The sequence below is a fragment of the Vigna unguiculata genome, chromosome 5 (genome assembly GCF_004118075.2).
Source record: "Vigna unguiculata cultivar IT97K-499-35 chromosome 5, ASM411807v1, whole genome shotgun sequence".
Taxonomy (NCBI): Eukaryota; Viridiplantae; Streptophyta; class Magnoliopsida; order Fabales; family Fabaceae; genus Vigna; species Vigna unguiculata.
The window spans coordinates 11,959,890-11,985,788 of record NC_040283.1 but is presented as its reverse complement, the minus strand read 5'-3'; the positions used below and the strand labels follow the sequence as shown (position 1 = coordinate 11,985,788).

Below are 25,899 nucleotides of genomic sequence, written 5' to 3'. Positions count from 1 at the left end.
ACGAGTCAACTTGACCCATATTGACTCAATGCGTCCTTGGCCTCTCAAAAATGGATTGAGCTAACCCATTACAAAAAATAGACCAAAAATTGCAACCCACCTCGTCACAGGGTAGGTTGACAGGCTATCCCATCACTTTTTTTTAAAATTTTTATTTTTAAAATTTGTTTGTATATATACTTATAAATAAATATTTAAAGAATTTAATCATAAATATTTTCTAAGCTTTGAGTTGCTTAATTAATATTTCTAATTAGATAAATTAAAATAATTATTATATTTACATGTTAAATTACTCTATTATAATGGAACTTAATATGTAAGTGTTAATTATTTAAATTATAATAGTATTGCATATTTATATCTTTCAAAAATATAAAGTAGAATGTTGGTATCGCGCAGCGGAATGTTGAGCGTGTTGACAAAAATCAAGAGGGGAGTGAATTGGTTTTAAGTGATAAAATTAATACTTTAAATTTTTTCCAAAATTTATCAATTAAATCAATAATTAATTTCTTTAAACACAATAATAGATGAAATAAAGAGATAGAGAAGAAGATTGAACACAAGTATTTATACTGGTTCGGATCAAAAGACCCTACGTCCAGTTGTTAATATCTCAAAAACGAGATTAACCAAATCACTAACAAGTAACAGATATACAATCAGATATTAAGAGTGTAAGGAAAGAAAACACCTCTCTTGAATCACACAAGAGATGAACACCTTTCTCTGAATTACACAGAGAACCTTGACCTTAGCTTTCCTAGCAACAGCAGCAGCACTCAATCTCCTAGAACACCTCTCAGGAAAAGTTATCGCTCTACCCACACTAGGTTTTTCAAAGCTTTTATTGAGAACACTCAGAGAACTCTCTTGCAGTCACAGCACTAGTACTCTAGCTTCTCAAAAAGGTAAGTGAGAAGTAACTCTGAGGTCTCTTAAATAGGGGTTCCAGAAATTAGGTCAAAAAGTTGAACAGTCGCGCCCAACTGACTAGGATAATCGATTATCACTAGTGATAATCGATTATTCCAGTGTGGTTTATGAAAAACAAAATTTTGAGCAGATAATCGATTATCAGAGGTGATAATCGATTATTCCAGTGCTTTCTTTGAAAAAGTTGGTTCAGCTCAGGATAATCGATTATCACTTTGATTTTTCGAGAAACACCATAATTTTCTTGTACAATACTGATTCTAAGTAATCTAATTATATTTTACAAGATAGCTTTAAACACTACAACACATGGTCTTCATATTGGCTTCCAGATGGCTTTCATGGCTTCTTTTATCATCATCAAAATCTTGCTTCAGCATTTAGACTTGTATTGCTTTTGCCAACAATCTCCCCCTTTTTTATGATGATCAAAACAATATGTTTAAAGTATCTGCAATCAAAATATCTTACAAGTAGATTTGTTAGTAGCACTGTTGGATTTAAACGTTTAAACTTTTTCTCCCCCTGTTTTGATCATATGAAAAAGGTTTTAATAAAGAAGCTCCCCCTCAATTAGGCAATGGTAAAGAATAACAAGACAAATATACTTTTATTGAAAAAAATAATAAAACTGGAAAACAGATTACAATTTAAAAAATAGACTATGATGGAGACTTTTAAAAGTCTTGACTCATGTCATCATCTTCCTCATATTTATCAAATTTATGTTCTATGTTAGAGATCCGAGAATCTAATCCTCTAATTAAGCCAATGACTTCCTCATGTCTGTGAGTGGAGAGAAGAAAGAATTCTTCAAATCTCTGGTTGAGATTTAAAATGTGATCCTTTAAAGAAGAGGATGAGCCACCAACTCCACTGGATGATCCAATATTTGTGTCAACAGGAGGAATAGGAGCAGTGGGAGGATTTTCTTCTTCTTCATTGTCGGAGGGAGGCATATCATCCTTGTGAATGTAGGTATTCCCAAAAGGAATAAATTTCATCTGCTTCAAGGAGTTTTCCGCAATTTTGTTTGTTGTAGTTGTCTTATGAGACTGTTCATTAGAGACATTTACCCCTTTATACTCACAAATACGAGAGATGAGCAGGTAATACGAGAGAGGATATTGAGGCAATCTCTTGGCTTTGAGCATGGTGTCAAGAATGATGCTTGGCCAATAGATGGGGATGTGGTTGAGCATGGCATATATGATCATAAGATCTGCTTCACTGCACTGTGCGTGGTTTGTACCACGTGGACATAAAATCCAAACAATGAGATAGTGAAGTAGACGCTCATCGATTTTGAGAGGTCCGGCTAGCAATTGGCGACCGATTTCTTGATCTGGGCGTCTCATAAAGGATCTATATGCAAAAATTCTGTTGAACCCTTCAATGTCAGCCGTGAAGATTGGAGATGTGCCATCATGAATGGGAAATTGTGCAACATTTTCCCAAATATCATCATCTAAAATGATGTCGACACCTTTCACTTTTGTGAACCCAACTCCATCTTTGAATTTGTAATTGAAGTAGAAGGCTCGTACCAAATCTGGGTAGTAGGTGCCTTGCATCTCTGTGAAGAATTTCACACCTTGTTCAGCCAGAAAATTTTGAATTGTGAAATGGCGATTTACAAACCATTGAGACTGGATGAATTTTGGAGTGATGAGGGGTTTGTCTTTCCACAATGTGATGAATTCAGATCTTCTTTCTTCATCCGAAATCCATCCTTCAATGGAGGCTGTTCTAGGTGCAGTTGAGGGTTGAGAGGCACGAGATGCAGTCCTTCTACGTGTAGGAATCTTTCTACGAGAGAATTCAGCCATGGTTGAGGTAAAAGAGAGGGAAGCCTTTGAGAGTTTGTGAGAAAATGAGAGGGTCTTGAGTGTTGATGGAGAGAAAAGAGTGTTCTGGTGACAAAAATGGCTAATATTTATAGAGAGAAGACTCCAACGGCCATATACACGCGATTTGATGCAAATCTAGCCGTTGCAACGGCTAGTTTTTGAAATTTGTTGGTCCAACGACGTGTAATAATCGATTATCCTAAGGTGATAATCGATTATTTGTTCATGAACTGGGCAAAATATGAAGTCTGACGAGCTGATAATCGATTATCCTAAGTGATAATCGATTATTCCAGTGAGTTTTTGATTTTTGGCTCAGAATTAAGGATAATCAATTATGGCCCTAAATAATCGATTATTACAAAATGTTTTTGAATTTTAAGGTTGAGAATTTAAGGATAATCGATTATTACCCAAAATAATCGATTATTCCAGTATGTTTTGGGATTTTTGAAGAGTGTCTGATAATCGATTATTGACACTTATAATCGATTATTGACGCTATTTTTCGGATTTTTAAGGAATTTGAGTTTTTGGCAATTTAAGAGATCTCTAATATGCCTAAGTCTCTTCTTAGTTCATAAAATCTATCTTTAGCTAAAGGTTTGCTAAAGATATTAGCTAATTGGTGCTTTGTATCTACGTATTTTATCTCAAAATTTCCTTTATTAATGTGATCTCTTAGGAAATGATGCCTTATTTCAATGTGCTTTGTCCTAGAGTGCATTATGGGATTTTTGGTTAAATTAATAGCACTGGTATTATCACATTTCAGAGGTATGTGATTTAGAAAGATATTATAGTCTTCTAGTTGTTGTTTCATCCAAGAATTTGAGCACAACAGTTTCCAACTGCTATGTATTCAGCCTCTGTAGTTGACAAAGCCACATAAGCTTGTTTCTTAGAGTGCCAAGAGACTAATGAACTACCTAAGAGGTGACAAGTACCACTGGTACTTTTTCTATCTATTTTACAACCACCATAATCAGCATCTGAATAACCTATCAAATTAGGAGATGCTCCTGAAGGATACCAAAGTCCAAAACATACAGTTCCTTTTAAGTATTTTAAAAATCTTTTTACTGCAGTAAGATGTGATTCTTTTGGATTGGCTTGAAAACGAGCACACACACATACATATTGCATAATGTCAGGCCTACTAGCAGTAAGATACAACAAATAACTTATCATGCCTCTAAACATAGTTTGATTTACCTCTATTCCTGATTCATCTTTGTCTAAATAGCAGGAGGTTCCCATAGGAGTACTTGCTACCTTAGCAGTATCCATTCCAAATTTCTTAAGTACTTCTTTACAGTACTTAGATTGAGAAATGAAGGTTCCATTTTTCATTTGCTTAATTTGAAGACCCAAAAAGAATGTCAACTCTCCAATCATTGACATTTCAAATTCTCCCTGCATTATGCTTGCAAAGCCTTTACATAGTGAACTATCAGTAGACCCAAATATTATGTCATCTACATAAATCTGAACTAGTAAAATGTGCTCATTTACTCTTTTAATAAACAAGGTTAAATCAATTTTACCTCTTTCAAAATCATTTTCTAACAAAAATGTACTTAATCGTTCATACCAAGATCTAGGTGCTTGTTTTAATCCATACAATGCTTTCTTTAATTTATAAATGTGATTAGGAAACTTATAGTCTTCAAATCCAGGTGGTTGTTCAACATACACATTTTCTTTTATAAATCCATTTAGGAAAGCACTTTTGACATCCATCTGATATAGTTTAAATTTCATGAGAGAAGCATAGGCAAGAAGTATACGTATAGCTTCTAACTTGGCAACTGGAGCATAAGTCTCATCATAGTCTATACCTTCTTCTTGTCTGTACCCCTTTGCTACAAGTCTGGCTTTGTTTTTAGTGATGTTTCCATCTTCATCCAGCTTGTTTCTGAACACCCATTTTGTTCCTATGACTTGGTGTGAATCTTCCTTAGGAATGAGTTCCCAAACTTCATTTCTTTCAAATTGATTAAGCTTTTCTTGCATTGCTATACACCATTGATCATCTTGAAGAGCTTCTTCTACATTTTTGGGTTCTATCTGTGAAACAAAGGCAACAGTCATACAAAAATTTGACATATTTCTAGTAACTACTCCCTTTGATATACCTCCAATGACATTTTTCAGAGACAATCCTCTAGGTGATTTCCAGCTTTTGGAAAGATCTTCAGATTCAGTCAATGGGTTCTCATTTAGGTACATCTCATCAAGAGCTTCTTTAAAATATTCTTCATCACATGCATTTGTTTTACTTGACTCAAGAGGGTTTTCCTCAAGGTCCACAATTTCATCAAAAACAACATGTACAGATTCTTCCATATTCAAGGTTCTTCTATTAAAAATTCTATAGGCTTTACTAGTTAATGAATATCCTAAGAAAATAGCTTCATCAGCTTTAGAATCAAATTTACCCAAATTTTCTTTTCCGTTATTTAGAACAAAGCATTTGCATCCAAATATTTTTAAATATGCTACATTAGGCTTTCTTCCTTTAAACAATTCATAGGGGGTAATTTTTAAAATTGGTTTAATGAGCATTCTATTTAATACATAACAAGTTGTGCTTACAGCATCAGCCCAAAAATATTTAGGCACATTATATTCGTTCAACATTGTGCGAGCTAATTCTTCTAAAGATCTATTTTTCCTTTCTACAACTCCATTTTGTTGAGGAGTTCTAGGTGCAGAAAAATTATGCATAATTCCGTTTTCTTCACAAAAGTATTCAAATAATTCATTTTGAAATTCTCCACCATGATCACTTCTTAAAACTTTAATTTTCAAATCTTTTTCATTTTAAACTGCTTTTGCAAACTTTTTAAAAGCTTTAAATGCCTCACTTTTTAGTGTAAGAAAGAAAGTCCATGTATATCGTGAGTAATCATCAACAATAACAAGAGCATAATAATTTCCTCCAAAGCTTTTTGTCCTTGAAGGACCAAATAAATCCATATGCAAAAGTTCTAAAGGTTTTGATGTAGAAATCACATTTTTTTAATGAAATGAAGATTTTACTTGTTTTCCTTTTTGACATGCATCACATAGTTTATCTTTTTCAAACTTTATTTTTGGCAATCCAATTACTAATTCTTTAGAAATCAGTTTGTTTAATTGTTGCATGTTAATATGAGCAGCTCGTTTATGCCATAACCAAGGATTTTCTTCTTTAACAACCAAACAAGTTATATCACTAGATGATGCAGTATCAAGATCAATTAAGTAAATGTTATTGTGTCTCATACCTTTTAAGGCTATTTCTTTGGAGTCCTTTTGATGAATAGTGCAGTAATCACTCTCAAATATTACTTTGAGTCCTTTATCACATAATTGGCTTATACTGAGAAGATTGTGTTTTAGTCCTTCCACATACAGTACATCCTTGATCTCCAAAGTATTTCCTCCACCTACATCACCTGTTCCAAGTATTTTTCCTTTGTTGTTATCCCCATAAGTGACAAATCCTTGTTCCTTCTTTTTAAAGTTCTTAAACTTCTTTTTATCTCCAGTCATGTGTCTTGAACAACCACTGTCAAGATACCACATTGATCTTCTGGATTTATAAGTTATCTGCAAAATAAGGAAACAATTCATTTAGGTCCCCAACAACTTGTTTGGGTCCTTGGGGTTAGAATAAAAATATCTACTTATGAACAGGAACCCAATGATACTTCTTATCAGGAACACCAAAATGTTTGATATTGCATTTGTTTGAAGTATGACCCTTTTTCATGCAATAAAAACATGTAGTAGTACATGTATATGTATTCATAGAATTATATGTTCCTTTTTCTACCAAAACTCTATGAGTTCTTTTAGCTTTATTTTTAAAACTATGATTATAAGCATGCTTGGTCTTATTTGGGTTTTTCTTGATATTTAACTTTTCACAATTTTTATTTTCTAAGGCATTTTCAAGATGTTTTTTCAAAATACATATATCAAACATATAGCACATTCAACAGTTTCTTTTTCTTTATTTTCTAAAATTGAAATTTTACTTTTCAAAAATTCTTCTTCTTCAAGAGATTTTTCAAATTTACTTTGCAAATATTTAAAATCAGATTTTAACTTTTTATGAGCAGTATCCAATTTACTAGATTTAATAAGCAATTGTTGAAAGGCATCATACAAATCATCATAGTCATTTTCGTGGCAAGTAGAATTTACCTCACTGTCAAAATCATCATGATTAGCCATCAAACATAGATTTGCTTCTTCATTTTCAGAATCGCTAGAATTTGATGAGCTTGAGGCATTGTCTTCCCAAGCTATGTATGCCTTCTTTTTAAAGAATTTTCTGCCCTTCTTTTCTTCACTTTTCTTTAAATTTGGGCAATCAGCTTTGACGTGTCCAGATTCTCCACATCCGTAGCATTTGAAATTTGAGGATGATCCTTGATTATCCTTCTTGTTGCTCTTGAATTGATTTTTACCTTTGGCCTTCATGAATTTTGTAAATTTCTTAATCATAAGACTAACATTTTCATCGTCATCCGAATCTTCTTCTTCCTTTTGCTTTTTGCCTTTAACCACTTCGGTTTTAAAGGCTATGTTCTTCTTTCTTCCAAGATCTTCTTCACATCGTAGATAGTTTCTCCTTGTTGCATCCGAAACATTTCGTATTCTTGGATCAAGGAGTTCTTGCGTGCCCTTTTCACATCTTCTATTCCTTCATGGGTCACACGCAATATTTCCCACATATCTTTTGCACTGGAGCAGACTGAGATCCTGTAAAACTCATCTAGGGTTAAAGCAGATGAAATTATATTTATAGCTTTTACATCATACTGAGCTCGTCTATTTTCGTCTGTTGTCCATTTCAAGAATGGCTTTGGTTCCTGCACATCATTTACAACATTAACAGGAACAAATGGACCATTTACCACAGCATCCCAAATACCTCTATCAACAGATTCCAGAAAAATTTGCATCCTAACTTTCCAAAAGGGATAATTTTCACCAGTAAATAGAGGAGGTATGTTGATAGATGCACCCTCAGCAAAGGTTTGATTTTGTCCACCCATTTTCGAAAATTTTGAATAACTATCAAAGCAAGCTCTGATACCAATTGTTGGTATCGCGCAGCGGAATGTTTGAGCGTGTTGACAAAAACCAAGAGGGGGGTGAATTGGTTTTAAGTGATAAAATTAATACTTTAAAATTTTTTGCAAAATTTATCAATTAAATCAATAATTAATTTCTTTAAACACAACAATAGATGAAATAAAGAGATAGAGAAGAACATTGAACACAAGTATTTATACTGGTTCGGATCAAAAGACCCTACGTCCAGTTGTTAATCTCTCAAAAACGAGATTAACCAAATCACTAACAAGTAACAGATATACAATTAGATATTAAGAGTGTAAGGAAAGAAAACACCTCTCTTGAATCACACAAGAGATGAACACCTTTCTCTGAATCACACAGAGAACCTTTACCTTAGCTTTCCTAGCAACACAGCAGCACTCAATCTCCTAGAACACCTCTCAGGAAAAGTTATCGCTCTACCCACACTAGGTTTTTCAAAGCTTTTATTGAGAACACTCAGAGAACTCTCTTGCAGTCACAACACTAGTACTCTAGCTTCTCAAAAAGGTAAGTGAGAAGTAACTCTGAGGTCTCTTAAATAGGGGTTCCAGAAATTAGGTCAAAAAGTTGAACAGTCGCGCCCAACTGACTAGGATAATCGATTATTCCAGTGTGGTTTATGAAAAACAAAATTTTGAGCAGATAATCGATTATCAGAGGTGATAATCGATTATTCCAGTGCTTTCTTTGAAAAAGTTGGTTCAGCTCAGGATAATCGATTATTCTAAGTGATAATCGATTATCACTTTGATTTTTCGAGAAACACTAGAATTTTCTTGTACAATACTGATTATAACCAATCTAATTATATTTTACAAGATAGCTTTAAACACTACAACACATGGTCTTCATATTGGCTTCCAAATGGCTTTCATGGCTTCTTTTATCATCATCAAAATCTTGCTTCAGCATTTAGACTTGTATTGCTTTTGCCAACATAGAAAATTTAATCTTTTTAATTATTTTTATTTAAATTTCAAATTTAAAAAAAAAGTAAAACGGGCTAATGGGTTAAGGACGGTTGCCAATTTGACAGATTAGGTGAGTCAGACCAAAACGGACTGACAGGTTAAAAATTGCAACTCGGGTCGTGCGGTTTTGGCTGTTGGCCCGCAAGTCACAATCCATTTTGACACTTCTAGCTCAGGACACGTGACATTTAATCGGTAGTCATCTAGGAAAGTTTTTCTAGGACCATTATAATACGGTTTGAAATTTAACTTGTTTAAATTTTGAATTTACTCTACTATAAAATTGGGAGTTGAAAAATATAACAAGATTGGTTTTGTATTGCAAGTGTGACGATATATATATATATATATATATATATATATATATATATATATATATATATATATATATATATATATATATATATATATATATATATATATATATATATATATATATATATATATATATATATATATATATATATATATATATATATATATATATATATGAATTTGATTCTTGAAGATTGAATTTTTTTAAATTAAAAAAAAATACTTAAAAAGTAAAAAAAAATGTATAATAGAAAATATAGTTTTAATTTTAAATTTGTTGAAATTAAAAAATATAGTATTTCTTACAAAATAAATAGTTTTTGGGTTGTATAAATGAATGTAACATATGAAGTGTTATTAATTTAATAATTTGTACAATTATTTGTGATAATCAATTTGTTTTTTTTTCAAAAATTAAAAAATAAATAAAACATTGACATATTTCGTGTTTAAAATAATTAAAAAATAAAATTATAGTCTTAAAACAAAAATTTAATTTTCTTAATTCTTGTTTTAATTGTCTTAATGATTAACATAATGAAATATATGTTTAACTTTTAGTAATCATTTTATTAAAATATAAATTATCGTTACAATATTCATTATTCTTGAAAAAAAGTCTTTCATCTTTTAATTTTTGCTTTATAAATTTAAAATAATTAGCGATTCTTTCTAGTTTAATTTGTGTGTTAATGTTAATTTTTTTTAATATATGTATGTTGCCATTACTAAAAATTAAATTTTATAATATGACTATTAACTTTTTTTATTGTATTAAAAATAAAATATATTAATATTTATTATGTTAAACTTATTATTTACCTTTAATAATAATATATGAGCTAAGAGTTTGTCATTAGAGTAAAATTGTCCTGTAGTAAAATATTAACTAATTGATTATGAAGATTAAGTTTTCATTCCAATATTTTAATTTTAAAAAGTTCATTGAAAAATGATAGTTTAAGGTTAAAAACATTCAAATATTTTATTCAAACCAAATTAAATTAAAATTAACTTTCAATTTTAAAATTAATCCTTAAGTTTAACTATCAGTGCATTAATTGACTTTACACCATTTTTTTAATTTATAAATTTTAAATTCATTATAATAAAATTGTTAAATAATTTAATTCATGATCATAATATTTTGATACTTTTATCATAGTGATATAAAATTTTATATTTTTATTATATTTTTCATCATTTTTTTGTACAAATTATAACAATATAATAATAAATTATTCTCAAACATACTCAAATTTTTATTAATTTATCAAGACTGAAATGATTTTTTGCCATGTTATTTCTCCCTAGTCAAATTAAAATTAATCTCAATATTTTAATTAATTACTTTACTTTATTGTATAACTTTTTATTTATTTTTTTTTCTCTTTTGTCGAAGAAATTTTTAAAAGAAAAATAGAAAATAAAAATCAGATTTTAGCATCAGGAAACCAAATTTTAGCTTTTTTGTGTGCTGAAAATCATTATTTACAGTTAAGAATTCGACTCTTCGAAAGTTGAATTCTAAACTTACATAAACACTTCTAGTTTGAAAAAGTAAATTCTGTGTGAGTCTGTTTAAAGAATTTTTTTAATTAGTTATTTTGGTAAAAGTATCTCTCTTTTACTTATATCTAAAAAATAATAATCACCTTGATTGTGATAAGTTGTAATGTTTAAGAGTAATTCCTTAAAAAAAAAAAGATATTTTTTTTTTATCGATGGTCTAATTTCTTCCATAAATATTAAAGAAAAAAGCAGGTAGAGAAAAAAAAAAAGGAAAAAAAACTATAACCTTTGAAGACTCTTCGAGGATTATCTATTAATTTTTATTAGTGGAAGTCTTTTACTCAATTTTCTAAGTTAAAAGCTTGTAAGTTATTTTCCCTTTTTTGTTTGTTGCATTCCGTTATTTTACTTATTATTGTTGTTTATTGTTTGATATCTTTTCAAACTCGTATTATTCATATCGAAGACAATTGATTTAAGTATTTCCTCCATTTGTTTTCTTTTCTGTGGTCTTCCCAACAATTATCTCATTCATATCTACATCAGTTATGACAATTATTCATATTCATGGACTTAATGACAAACTTATTCATATCCATAGACTTCGGATAAATTAATTTGACATAAGTCAATCTTGAGATTGATTTTCTTCACAAGAACGTAAATGAATTAATTTTCTACTTCATTCATTAAATGAAAAGAATGAATATTAGAAATAAATATCATTATTCAACATGTGAAATTATTTAAATATTTCTAACTATAACAAAGATTATTTTCATTAATTTTTTTTTTATTTTTAATGATTCATTATGTTTATTATGAATACTTGGGTACTTAAATGATTACTAACCATGTGAACATCGTGAGGGGTTAATTGCAGTAGATGTAGTCTTTGTAGAGTTAAACAAAGAATATATAAGCTAACAAAAGTAATGCAAAAAGTCCAAATTCTAATAGAATTCAGCTGTGATTAGAAACGTTAGCACGGATAAAATAAAATCAGCAGCCACATTTTCACATAATTCGTGGAGATCGTGACTCGTAAATAAAGGTCAAACGTGGTTCCTAGAACTATAATTAGTGTCTCATCTAGGTTAGACCAAACCTTTATCCACGTTTTCCACGACTGGTAGTTTAGCTATAGGAATAATTCCAAAGAATATGCAAGAATCGTGTGGTGGCTATATTAACTCTCGAAACAGAAACCTTAACCACAAAAATTTTAGTGATGATATCTTTACTTGACAATGGCCTTTAATAATTTATTTACATAATAACAATAAATATAAATTGGATAATATAATAAAATAATTTATGAAGTTCCAAATTGAGTGATAGAAAAGTGGAAGTGTCACCCATATGTTTCCTTCTGATTTACAAAAGAGCAAGTAAAATGATCAATACTCTAAATTACACCTTATTATATTAATCTCTAAGGCTATAAAAACTAAAATAAGTTCCTAAAAAGTTATAGAATTTTGTTTAAATTCCTGAATTTATTCCTTTTCTTTATATATATATTTTAGTATCAGAACATCTTATCTTTGTACTATTACTCAAGTCCCAAGAATAAAAGTAATTTTAATAACTTGTTTTTTTATTTTTTTTCATTTGAAGGGAGGTTAGAAACACCTGACCCTAGGTGAGCTTGTGTATGCAACTAAGAAAATAAGGTAACAGCATGCAAAACTAAATTAGGCAAAACAAAGTCAATATATGTGATGCAAGAACTGAAGTTCTACTCATCCACTACGCACTAAAATAACGTGCTTCAGAAGCAAGCATCGTAAATGCAAGCAACCATTTTTGCTACCTTAATCAGAATCACAGCAATATCAAAATAAAAGAAACATAAAAGAACTTGACGTATCTTATGTCACCAATGTCTAGAGCAATTAAGAATTTTGACAACTAGAATGATGATATTCTCTAGGTTACAGCATGTATCAATAATCCAATGCTTCCTCTAGACATAATAAACAACGTAAACAGTGTACTTTACAAAAACAAGATTCCTGAAAATTTACAATCTGCTGGTAGTTCCAATGGTTCGCAACTTCCTATAGAATGTGCCATTTCAATTAAAGGAAAATACTTCATAAAGCAGCAACACCTACAGCATTTATGTCACATCAGTTCGCCAATCAGTGTCAACGTTACAAAACACTATATAACATGCAAATATGTTGCTATTTCAAAAAATAAGCATCACAATAGAAGACATCACAATTATACTAACTACAAAAACAGACACTGCGAAAGGGGCAAGGCATTTGAAGGAAAGAGGAACATGGTTCTAAATCAGTAAATGGATAAATTTCTTAAGCCTTAAGCCGAAGAAATCTTAATAGCCAAAAGAAATATAAAATTCCCCAAGGTTACACATTATCAGAATAGTAAGCCAAGTGTCATATCATATTCATGACATCTGACCCCTGTTTCAGTCACCAATAAGGGGGAAAAAACTTCTTAGCGACTGGACATAAGATAAAGACAATAGAAGAATTGAAATGAAATACCAAAGATTAGCCAATCAGATCATTGAGTACAACTTGAGTGTACATATCTCTGGGGATCATAAGTAGTTTATTACTTGTTTAATTTCAATGCCTCTAATATACCAAGGATCTCTTTAGGCCAGGTTCTCCACAAAACCTTCTACGGGGGAAATAAGAAAAATATGAATTTGACTTCTCCGTAGATTAGCACAAACTTAAAATAAATGATCAAAAAAAGAAACTGAGAGAACTTCCAAAAATTAGCTTATGTATAAACTAGTTTTAGCTAATGGAGAAGCTAATTCAATTTTTTTTTTCTTATTTTTCCTTTCTAGAAGAGAGCTTAAAGAGAAGTTCGTCTAAATAGACCTAGGCATTAGTGGAAGAAAAGTGATAGTAGCATCAGACAGAGAGAGAAGATATTTAAAGATCAAATACGTTGTTAGTCCCTTCAAATATAACAATGTTCGTTTTCTTCAGTCCTGAAAATAAACCTTTCGGTCTCTCATTTATGTAAACATGTCACGTGTGGTTACTATTTTCATATCAAGGAGCCAAAAAGAAAGAATTTTCTGTGGAAGACAAAGACCACATCTGACACATTTTCATCAATAGAAGCTAAAAGGAGATCATTTCACTGACGCACTAAAAGTAAACATCTCTACATATATAGGGACAGCAAATTGAATCGTCATATGTGCCAACAAAAGGAGTTCATGTCCAGTTCAGACACTGTTCTTAATTTTATGAAGTAAAGAAAGCTTGTTTTACAAGCCTTTGAAGATGTACAAAATAAATAATAATATGTAAAATTAAAGATACAGAAGTAAAACCATTACATTAATGGTTAAGAACATCCCTATATATTCAACAATCTTAATAAGAAATAACTGGGAGCTCAACTGCATCTCAAAAATACTAAGAATGCAAAGAAAAAGAAAGGAGACTCTGTAATGCACACCCTAGAACCTCTCCGGCTCTACAATAGGCTCAGTCCTCTCACTATCTTAAATCTTTCCTAGCTTATGATCTCCAAAGCCTTCCCCATACCACCTCGCCAGTCGCTCTGTTATTTTCTCATCTCTCTCATGCAACTCATCCCCCTACTAACTCAACGGCATGCCTAGGGACGGCAAAAATACCCATGCCCATAGATATCCGCAGATAAAATCCGCGACGGATAGTTACTACCCACGGGTATTTATTATCCGCGAGTAGCAGGTAACGGGTATTTTAATACCCGGTTATAAACGGGTCGGCTACGGGTATCATACTATCCGTACCTGCGGGTACCCGTTACCCGCAAAAAATTAAAATTAAAATTTAATTTATATTTTATTAAGTTAAATTTAATTAAAATTAGAAGTAACAGTATATTTTATTATGTCAAATTTAATTATAATTATAATTATAATTATAATTTAATTTATATTTTATTTTTATAATTTTATATTAAAAAATTTATAAAATACATATATTTTTAAATATTTGCGGGTATCGGGTATCCACGAGTACCCACGGATTTTAAAAATATCCACGGATATTTTTTAAGCGGATACCCGGCGGGTAAACGGGCGGATTTTTTTTTAGCGGGTCGGATACGGGTATCATACTATCCGTGCCCGACTCGACCCGTTGCCATCCCTGGGCATGCCTGGTTGCATAACCATTTGCATAATGTCTTGTGGGAATTATTCCCCTAATTATTCCTCTGGATCGCATTACTATAAGCATTACTTACAGGTCTATCACAAGACCAACCTTTAACTTCCCATATGTATCGTGTTTTTTAGACCTATCTTTTGATAGTACATACACATTCATTGAGAATGAAGATTACTCATAATGTCTTAGATCATGTGATAATAAAAAATATGCGGCTTAAGAAGCTACACTTTCAACCTAACACCTATAATATACAGATCTATTTCTCAATCACTTCAATGTACAGTTGTATTTTACATAAACATAAAATCATTAAACATATTAATATGGACAAATGCTAAGGCAGAAAGCACTTACATCAAAGACCAACAAATTTTATGTAAGCTACAGTTCACTGTAATTGCGCCATACTGCGCGGAATTCTTCGCGGAATGTGTTTAGTCGAGCTTTCAAGTTCGGTGTTCTAAAGCTTGCATGTAGAATGGTAGCTGAAAATAGCAAAAGAAATAAACTCAAGCAAATTTCACAATCGCAAAAAGGATTGAAAATTCTCAGTATGAAATGTACCAAGAAGACCAATAGCAAGAGCCCATAAAACAGTCAGGAGACCAGCAGAAATAAACCAAAGGAGGAAACTCGCTGCACAAAAATTGGGTAAGAATCATTAGAGTCAAAAATATCATACTGATAGTAAGAATAGATAGCACATCCTACATTACTAATGATTGAAAGAATCCTCATTTCAAAGACTTCATTTACCAGAAGAAAATATCAAGACAAACACCCAACGTGGTCGACCACATATATAAATTGCTCTCTTGGCTGAAGGACGTCCACGGATAACAGGCCTGGAATTCAAATAATTGATAAACATGCATAAACTTATAAAATAAAAAGAGACAACAACCAAATATGCTTACGTGAGAGGAGGTCTCATTTTGGCAGCTAAATGTGGTGAAAATTGCCTTACTGTTCTTGTTACCTTCTCACTAAAGGTACCTGCAAAGCTGCAAAAAAACACCGATTACATTGATGGGAAGCACTTCCATAACATAATACTGGTGCTGAAAATTTTTAAAATATTTTACAAATTATCCAAAGGTAAATATTAAATAGTTGGCTAATATCCCATCATCTGAGTATAATAAAATATCTAAAATCAAACTCAACTATTAGGTAGCTCCTTGTACTCAACAGCTGTGTTATAAGTTATAACCCCTTGGAGCTTTTTTCCTTCTCTTTTTGGTAACCATGAAAATATCACAGCCTCAAAAATAATTTTGCATTGCTATTCTCCCTCTCTAAATACAAGATTAGTGCAGTGTTAGAGAACATAACTTTTTCTTTATATCCAAGTTGAGAACAAAGATACTAACACGATTGTCTCGAGTAGACCCAGAACATACACTAAAATTGAAATTTGATCAAAAGCTCTTGCTTTCCTACCATACCTACCTACCTTTCCCATCCTGCAGAATAAGACCTATTCATTTGTCTGCTCATGTCACAAAAAGGGAAAGAAAATCCAATGTGCCTCCCAAAGAAAGTCACTAACCCGCTATTACAATCATGGGATGAAAGAACCTTAACGAAAGCTAGAAGTACAACTATCACGCAATTCATGTCGCCTTAGCTTTGTGACAGGATTTCTTATGGATACTGGGAGTGCAATAAAAGTCAAGCTATATCATCTAGAAATAAACCCATATGTAAACTTTACCGGTTTACACCATGCTTCTAATAAGTATGATGCTGCATAAAGAAACACTATGAACACTGCAAAGAATATAATTCAATATTCTACCAAAGGCAGCTCAGAATTTCCTTAACACAACAACCACCCACAAAATATGGCATCTGTATCATATCAGCCTAGAACTAAATGGGATGATTCAATATAGTAGTAAACTGTTAGCGTGCTATTGGAGGCTCTCATTAACAGTGTGCCAAAAGGGAAAAATATAAATTGAAAGTCTTCAGATTAATTTGTTTTTTGAATGGCATCAAATGCATTAAGCTCTAAAGTCATATAAAACCTGCCCCCTAAATAGCACCACCCTTACCAAAATGTTTGAAAAATCAAATAAACTACAAAACCAATCATCTACAACAATAGATAAAGATAGCCATTTACACTGCTTACCTGTCATTCAGAAAAGCAATGCTGAGTGCAGTAAGAAGTGCCGCTACAATGGCAAGCGGCCTCCGAAGAAAACCCAAAACTACAATTCAAAATGCTAATAATGAGAATCCATCTCCAAATATCATAATTTCAATAAACAGTATCCATGAAGCCCACTTACTGAGAACAGACACAATCAAAAGGAAGTAGTTGGTCCGGTAGCTGCAGCAAACAAAAACACAACCATCATTATCATTTCCCAGCCCCATAATACCTCTACTCTAATAATCCAAACCACAATACGTCAATAACAAGTCATCTCCAAATTTACAAAACACTATCCTATGATTAATCATCACATCCTAGTAACTCGAAATTCATCACGGAACCTTAAGAACAGAATATAATAATTCCGTAAAACCATTAAACAAGGCCAAAACAAGGAAAGATCGTAAAAAAAGAAAACATGCAACAGAAAAATAAAACATAAAGGAAAAGGAAATTCGTTGGCCTGAGCATCCAATTAATCGAAAAGAAAAAAAAAAATAGGAAAATGAAAATTATGAAAATTGCATGAATTATTGGGAGGTAACGATGAAATTGAGAGGGTTAGGGAAGAGGAGACGGTACTAGTAGAGATTGCATTTCAGGCGGCTGTTCCATTTGGAGGAAGATCTGGGAACGGTAAATCGCGAGAAGAATTCCGACAGCGGGCGCGGCGGCGCCGACCAATCGACCTCGCGGAGAGCGTCGATGAGATCCTCAGCGGTGACGTTTCCCCAATCCATTATTCTCTCTCACACACTTTCTCTGATCGACGAAGAAAAGTTTGTTGAAAAAGGAAGTGAGCAAGGAATTGAATGGAGGACGAAAGGAAGGGGAAGGAAAGTGCAAAGGAGTAAAGAAAGGGGAAATGAAGCTTGCGATTTTATTTCTGACTTGTCTTCCTTCTTGGATTTGGTCACAAAATGAAAATATTATATAAAAGTAATTGTCTGCGAACGGGCTCGAGCAAGAGACCTCTAGAGAAAGAGACTAACATAAACACCACTCAGACAACACAGCTCACGTAACGCATTTTCTAAGTTCTTTGTTATTAAGCTATTTTATCATAAAATAAAAATAAAAAAATTTGTCTGAGCCCGGGTTCGAACCGGGGACCTCTAGTGTGTGAGACTAGCGTGATAACCAACTACACCACCCAGACAAGATTATTTGTATGATAAAATTTAACTTGTTTCTTATTTATCACTTTCATCATAAAATGAAAATATTAAACACTTGTTTGAGCCTGGGTTCGATAGTACATGTGTTATTTTATTAATATTAGAATAAAATATTTGGTTAATTATGTTTTTCGTCCCTCAAGTATGGGTAATTTTTTGTTTTAGTCCCTCACGTAACGTTTGCTCATATTCAGTCCTCCACGTTTTAAATCTAGTGGGATTGGTCCTCAATTTTAAACTCCATTAATTTTAATTGACACATGTCTAACGGATGACCACGTAAGGATCCCGTTTTCAGCTGAGAGGAATTGATGAACAACACGTGGTCTTGATATTTTAAGACCGTTTTAAAAGAGAAATTTGGGGTCTTTCTGAAACCCTAAAATTGGAGCAGTTCGTGTTGGTTTGGGGGGATATAGTATTGAATTCATTGGCAGCCAAAATTGAAGTTTGAACATCGTTGTAGGGTGATGAAAAGTGGGAGCAGAGGGATTCATTGTACGCAGAGGAGTAGTGGTTCGAAAATTTCGCAGACCTGTTCGTCATTGTAGGATATGACATCCAAACTGTGTGGGTGTGGGGAAAGATTACTGCTCCTAAAGGCAACGACTATGAAGAACAAGGGGAGATTATTTTGGAGATGTAGAAACTGGGTTGTAAGTGACAAATTTGTTATTTATTGGGCGAACTTGATTTCGTTTGATGTCTTAATGGTTTTGTTTTATTTATGCAGTCCAATTCTCATTGCAATTTCTTTGAATGGTTTAATGAAGAGGATTCTAAATATGAAGGGAACGCAACGGACTTTCAAGACAGTGGTAGAACACGAACTGAAGAAGATGAAGTGTGTTTGGAGAAGGAGAAAGTTATATTGGAGTTGATAAAGAAAAATGAGAAATTGAAGGCCAAATTGCAAGAAGAGAAAAAGTTTGGGAGATTCCTGCAAGTTTTTTTCCTTTTGTCGTGGACATTAACAATTGTCTTTGTTTTTATGTTGTTGTTCAAGTTCAATTGCAACTAGTTTTTTAGTAACTACTATTTAGCAGTGATTAGTTATGTATGGAACTTTAATGGTTAAGTATGTTTGAGGTAACTTCTGGTGGGGAAGTGTTTTGTATTTGTAATATGGCAGTAATGAATGAAATGAGAAGTTCAATTGTGTTTTACATGGTGGTGTTTTAAACTGAGAAGTTCATGCGTAGAAACAAGTCTGGTGTAATTTATGAGATAATTTTTACTTAACAACTGTGCTGTAAATTATGAGATAATTTTTACTTAACAAGTCTGTTGTAATTTAATTCATTGTTAAATAACAGTGGTTATTTGCTGTGACTTTTATCCTGTAAGGTTTCCTTTGATGTAAACAGGATATACATTTAATTGATTTCATCAAAGTAATCCATACACGAAGTTTTACTGCATTATCACAAAACACAAGTAATCCATACACAAAGTTTTACTGCATTATCACAAAACACAAGTAATCCATACACAAGTTTTAATGGACACCAGACATGTGGTCCATAAATCTGAATACAATAAGTTTTACTACATTGAATAAAGTATTGGACACTAGACATGTGGTCCATACATCTGAATACAATAAGTTAAACTATTGCTTTAATCCAAAAAGTTGTCCACTATGACAATGCCCACTGCTACAAAAAAGTGGTCCACCATTAAAAGCAACAAAAACAGTTTGATTCCTCCTTTTATTTCACGTGGGTTCAGAGGTTGCAGTACTTGCTTGAGACCCTATCACTTGTGCAGCCATGCTTCTGGTTTGGGTTGTTGGTGGTCTTTCTCCCTGGTTCATGTTTGCAGCAACCCTCAGTCTGGATCTTCTACTACTGCAGCTTTGGGTAGATGGTCCTGCAGCGCTGCTAGGTGCACTAACACTTGGAGTTCCTTGTGATTGTGCCTGCGAATTGGGTATGTATTACAGCTCCAGATTTTGTTTGTTTGAATGAAAAAAAAAATTGAATCAGAGGTCCAGTTTGTGTTCTTACCTTTCTGTGCCTGATTCCCTTTCTACAGCTCCTAATGTTGTGTCCCATCTGCTTACACCTGCTGCACTTCATGATAAGATTTTTCTTTGACAGCTTGGAATGACTGACATGTTCATCAGCTTCCCTTCTTCTCAGTTTTTTGGGTCTCCCAGGTGGTGTTTTATAAATTGGTGGGAGTAGTTCAGGTTTATTGCTTTTAGGCCACAATTGTTGTCCATTGATTGGGGTTATTTCTGGGCTATAGCATGCCTCATATGCAGCTCTTTTGTAATATGGATGCACATAAGCTTCAGGGTTTTCCACCTTATAATTAATTGCTGCTACAACATGTCTACAAGGTATGCCTATCAAATCCCAAAAATAACACGTGCAACTATGGTTACTCAGATCTACCACAAACTTCTCCATGGTGAACCCTTGTGTTACTTCAAACTTTGCACCCCCTGCCCACACTGGAAGCCAATTGCCATTTTTCTCCACTTCCCTATCAAGCCTTTTCTGTGGCTTAGGCATAACATTACCAGGATATGCATTTAATTTTTCTCTTAGTGTTGCAAATCTACTCATTGTGTATGACCTAATCTATTCCATCATACTAATGATTGGTTTATCCCTAGCCAATAAGATTGCACTATTGAATGACTCAAACAAGTTATTCATTAAAACATCACATCTAGGATATATGTTGAATGCATGCTTACACCATGAACTTCTAGGTTTGCCAATTAAACAGTTATATGCTTCAGGGTTAATGTTTCTTAACTCACCCATTTTTTTTCCCAACCTGCGTAGAATGTTGACTTTGCTGCCCCCATCATAAGATCTCTGATAACTATCCCACCACCAAATTTCTTCTTGAAATTACTATAAAGATGCCTCAAGCAGAAACAGTGCTCCACCCCATTCAAAATTTCATCAAATATTGCCATAAGTCCCTGCAAAAGTTAATTGTTGTGTGTTAGAATATAGTCTGAATGAATACTATATAAATTGAATGCAAGTAAGTTGTTTACCTTTTGTTGATCTGAGATGAAAACCCAACGATGGTTTTCAATGTCCCCAATATCTTCTAGCAGTAGTGAAAGAAACCACCTCCATGTCTCCTTACATTCGTTTTCTACAACAGCAAATGCAAGTGGAAAGTATTGATCATTAGGGTCCCTGCCCACTGCAACCAAAAGTTGACCACCATAAGTTGTTTTCAAGTGGCATCCATCAACCCCTATAAAGGGCCTGCACCCAGCCAAAAACCCAGTCTTACAGCCGTCTAAGCACATGTAGAAACAACCAAACCTTGGTGGCATACTTGGTTGAGGCTGATTGATCTTAATTTTGAATGTTCCAGCCTTTACTCTAACCAATTCAGCTACATAATCATGTAAGCGACTGTACTGTTTTTGTCCATCCCCAACCAAACAGTCCATTGCTATTTGCTTAGCTTTTACAGCCCTCCAAGGGGTTATACCGACACTATATGTCTTCTTGATCTCCTCAATAATTTGACTCACTGTCATTACACCCACATTCATAAACTTGTCTATTAACACTTGTGCTATCCAATCACAATTAGCATTTTTGTTCCCAAATACCCTGCCACATCTATGACGCCCAACCAATGTCTTTATCTGAAAAGTTTCCCTACCACCAACCTTGCTAGCCATCATTAAGAAACCACATTTTTTTTTACATACAGCCCTGACTCTCTTCTGATCATTTTTTACAAATTGAACTTCTTTACCATTTAAAACACTATGCTCCATTAATGCTTGCTTGAAATCTTTCAAAGACGAAAATTTCATTCCTAATTTGAACTTGAAGTCCTTTGTCATATCTTCAGCCTTATATCTGGAAAATTTTGGCCCATCACGACGAACACCATCCTCACTATCAACATCTGAATCCAACTCATCAGTATCATATTCATCACTCATGTCATGTTGTCCAACTTCTTCATTAGTCACAAATGAACCAGCATTAATGGACGGATAAGGTAGCATCTGCTGGTGAGCCAGAGGTGTTAAAGGTCAGGTTGGGGGTTCGATTCCCACTGGCAACAACCCACCCAGTATGAATGGACGGAGAAGGGTGAGGGGTTGGGGTGCATTGGGCTGTAGTAACCTGACAGCCTCTGGGGCCCGAGGAGGGGTAGCCAGGGATGTTACAACAACCGCGAACCCCATTTCCAGCCCTATATTTGAAATCGCATCACAAACCAACCCAATCCAACATTCAACCACATAAACGGTGAAGAGAAAAGTGAACATTCAACCAAAGAAATTCAAAATGCATAAACGACTAACCTCACTTCTTCGTCCACCAAATGCGAGCAGTTACCACCACCTTCTTCGTCGTTCAAAGCTTGCTTCTTCCAAAGAAATTGAAAATGCTTTGATTACGGACTGTCTTCTTCGTCGTGCCTAGGGTTCTTCCAAATCTCCTCAGTTGAGATTTTTTACAAATGATAACAGCTTAATCACTTTCTAACATAACCCCCACTCAGCAGCTAAGTTGTTTTAGTGAAGTTAATGACATTTTAATGCTAACAAAAACCTCAGCTAAGTTGTTTTAATCACATTAATGACATGTGCCTTATTAATGAGTAACTAAAACATGCAAAAAAATTCCTCTCAGCTGAAAACGAGATCCTTACGTGGCCATCCGTTAGACACATGTCAATTAAAATTAACGGAGTTTAAAATTGAGGACCAATTCCATTACATTTAAAACGTGGAGGACTGAATATGAGCAAACGTTACGTGGGGGACTAAAACCAAAAATTATCCATACTTGAGGGACAAAAAACATAATTAACCCTAAAATATTTGAAATCTTAAATGAGAAGCAGCTGTAAAAATTGTAATATGCTGTATTTGGAATAACTTTTTATTTATAAAAATAATGTATATATAAATTTGAAAAAGTAAGAGTTATTACATTTAAACTTATATTTTACATTATCATAAACACTTTATTTTCTATAAAAATAACTAAAATTGAAAGCAAAAAATAAGTTTATTTAAAAAAATACTCTTATTAACAATTATTTTTTATTTTTTGTGTCTATTGTGTTATCCTTTTCCCTCGAGCTAAGACTAAAAATAATATTACTCATTATTATCTCTCTCCATAACTATTTAGGATTGTCATCCATACTAAGTGACAATCATATTACTTGCCCCAACTCTAGTCTTTTATTGTTGTGCATCTTCTTCAACACTTATACGATCATTGCTTGCATATAAAAATACAATCATTGAAAGTGGAAATCATAACCACAAACATAAACGTAAGTAATGTCACAAAGTATTTAAAATCTCAAAATATTTGAAAATATAACTTTCCAAGAATCATTTTCCTCATTAAAAGTAAACCACGTGAAAGTTTACCAAATAGACTTATGGGAAAGAGAGATGAATCACAATGGACAAGTTTAAAAACCTTGTCTTTCCTGGTTAGAGTTTTTCCCTGATCACTTTCACACATCTTATTTCTAACTTAGAAAATGAAACGAGTTTCCAACTAATAATTTTTAACAAAAATCCCAAAATTATGGATGATAGAAACAAAAACAACTAAATAAACCAAATATTTCACTAAAAAACTCGCTTTCGCTGAATTATAGTCTTCCCGATCAAAATGAAACAAACTCAAACTCACACGAAGTCCTAAAACCTCCCTGCCAAATGAAACAACTCAAACTCACACCAGAGTCTTACAACTCCCCCAATTATGATGAAACAACTCAAACTCATGCAAGAGTCTTATAACTTCCTCTATTATGGTGAAACAAAATATCACAATCACATATTTGTAGAAACAAACAAAATAGATGTGTTTTCACAAAATCCCCCTTTTAAACTATGCACCTAAGCACTCATGCAACTCATAAAATATCAATAGTTTTCTTTTATAATCACAAATTAATAAACAACAAGTTGAAACCACCCAACAAAACCCACTCCTTTGTTAAAAGCATTATCTTTCTCAATTTCCAAGTAATACATTGCTAAAGTCCAATACGCCAAATTAATCATTAAAACTTTAAAATCTCCATGTAGTTCACATAAAACTCTTTTAAACATCATGAACAACAAAATCAACACTACTTAATCATAAATTAAAACTAAAATACATGTTCACATAACTGTACTTTACCAGTCACACCTTCATTGACTCAAAAGGAACTATATTTTAATAATAAAAAATAGCTCAAAATCACATTTTCAACACCAATCACATAAATGACTAGTTAGCTTTCCTCACTCGACTATCCAACATTTGAAACTAAAACCTTTTAATCTTTACTTTGAATTCTAATCCTCTTTATACAAGTTCCTCTCAAAAAATGCTTAAAAAATATTCATAGTTCTCCTTAAGTTTCATACTCTAAATCATTGAAAAATTATAAATTTGAGTTCTTACCACTTTCTCAACTCAACTATTTATAATAAAACCCTCAACCCAAAAATTCAATTATCTCCTAAAAGAATATTAATTAGAGAAATGGTTCATATATATTATTATATTCATAAAATCTAATTTAGACTCCCTTTTATAACTGTTTTATTTATTAGGAAATTAATTTAATATCTTCTTAATAATTATTCATTAAATCTTTTATCATACTTAGAAAATAACATAAATATTTTAAATTAACAAATCATTATATCTATCTCCTATCATAATCTTTTAAATATTTCATTATCAGTTATTAATATTTAACAGTATCTAAGAATATTTCATAATATTAATAATACCTAATAATATTTAATATTTTTTTAATTAAATAATTATTAACCAAAACTTTTAAATTATATAATTAGCAAACTATTTTATCTTTTACTTAAAATATCTATTTAACCTCATTTATTTACTTTTCAATTATTATAATTTTCAGGATCTCAAATCTTATAATTCCGAATTTATTTTTGTAAACAAAATTATATAATTTAAAAGTAAAAAAAAATAAATTGCATCAAAAAAATTAAATTTCATAAACAAAATATTTTTGAATTATGTAATTTAAAAGTAAAAAGCCTTTCAGATTACAAAATTTAATAATATCTTTTAAAAATAAAAATCGAATTTTCGTACTTATAAAGTAAAAAAGAAAAAGAAATTTCCCATCTTATAGGCTCAAGTTAAACTTATAACAGACCTCAGGTTAATTGGGTAAACAAAACTGAAATCTTCATGTGAACCAAAATAAATTTAACTCGTAAAAGTTAAATGGATTTAAACGAGGTCGATGATAATTTCCCAATTTATAAAATATAAAAAAGTAATACAAATTATACAGTATCATTGTTCTAAATCTTTTGAAAGGTTTGGATATTTAATTTATTTTAAAATTTCAATCTGATATGCATATAATATTTAAAGTGAATTTGCATTAATTATTAAGCATTGAAAGTTTTTCTATTTAATTTAAAATTGTTTAGCATTTATATTGTTTTTTATGTTTTTAAAATTTAGTAAATTGGACCAACTAACTCACTTACTTGTAGTAAGTAAATCCAATCCAATTATGAACTTTCTAACTGACTGCATTACCCTATTTTATTAGGCTAATGATCTTTTTCATTAATTCGACCAAACAAAAACTATTTGATGTTTTAATGTCCGTGCAGAAGACATATCGAACATGAATATGACTAATAAGAATTTT

The 25,899-nt window shown here is 32.2% G+C and overlaps 2 protein-coding genes and 1 non-coding gene across 3 annotated transcripts; all 3 read right to left on the bottom strand.

The window, feature by feature from the left end:
* Positions 1-12,428: 12,428 nt before the first annotated feature.
* LOC114183225 (PRA1 family protein A1-like) lies at positions 12,429-17,973 on the bottom strand. The gene is made up of 8 exons (XM_028070159.1): positions 17,627-17,973; positions 17,178-17,218; positions 17,018-17,096; positions 15,795-15,881; positions 15,634-15,722; positions 15,442-15,513; positions 15,232-15,362; positions 12,429-12,824 (listed from the first exon to the last, which is right to left on the bottom strand). The coding sequence occupies exons 1-7, from the start codon at positions 17,782-17,784 to the stop codon at positions 15,259-15,261; spliced, it is 630 nt and encodes a 209-aa protein (XP_027925960.1). The 5' UTR covers positions 17,785-17,973; the 3' UTR covers positions 12,429-12,824; positions 15,232-15,258.
* A 156-nt stretch (positions 17,974-18,129) lies between these two features.
* On the bottom strand, positions 18,130-18,203 carry TRNAV-CAC. Its single transcript has one exon. It is a non-coding gene; the product is annotated as a tRNA-Val (tRNA).
* A 1,736-nt stretch (positions 18,204-19,939) lies between these two features.
* Positions 19,940-22,228, bottom strand: LOC114184361. The gene is made up of 4 exons (XM_028071673.1): positions 21,245-22,228; positions 20,999-21,166; positions 20,232-20,813; positions 19,940-20,143 (listed from the first exon to the last, which is right to left on the bottom strand). The coding sequence occupies exons 1-4, from the start codon at positions 22,226-22,228 to the stop codon at positions 19,940-19,942; spliced, it is 1,938 nt and encodes a 645-aa protein (XP_027927474.1).
* Positions 22,229-25,899: the final 3,671 nt, after the last annotated feature.

Coding starts and splice junctions, on each gene's coding strand:
- LOC114183225 (XM_028070159.1), bottom strand. CDS start 17,784: ATGGATTGGGGAAACGTCACCGCTGAGGATCTCATCGACGCTCTCCGC. Junction 15,723..15,794: donor AAAATGAGACCTCCTCTCAC/GTAAGCATATTT, acceptor TTTGAATTCCAG/GCCTGTTATCCGTGGACGTC. Junction 15,514..15,633: donor TGTCTTGATATTTTCTTCTG/GTAAATGAAGTC, acceptor ATTTTTGTGCAG/CGAGTTTCCTCCTTTGGTTT.
- LOC114184361 (XM_028071673.1), bottom strand. CDS start 22,228: ATGCTACCTTATCCGTCCATTAATGCTGGTTCATTTGTGACTAATGAA. Junction 21,167..21,244: donor TCATCTCAGATCAACAAAAG/GTAAACAACTTA, acceptor TAACTTTTGCAG/GGACTTATGGCAATATTTGA. Junction 20,144..20,231: donor AGGGAATCAGGCACAGAAAG/GTAAGAACACAA, acceptor CCCAATTCGCAG/GCACAATCACAAGGAACTCC.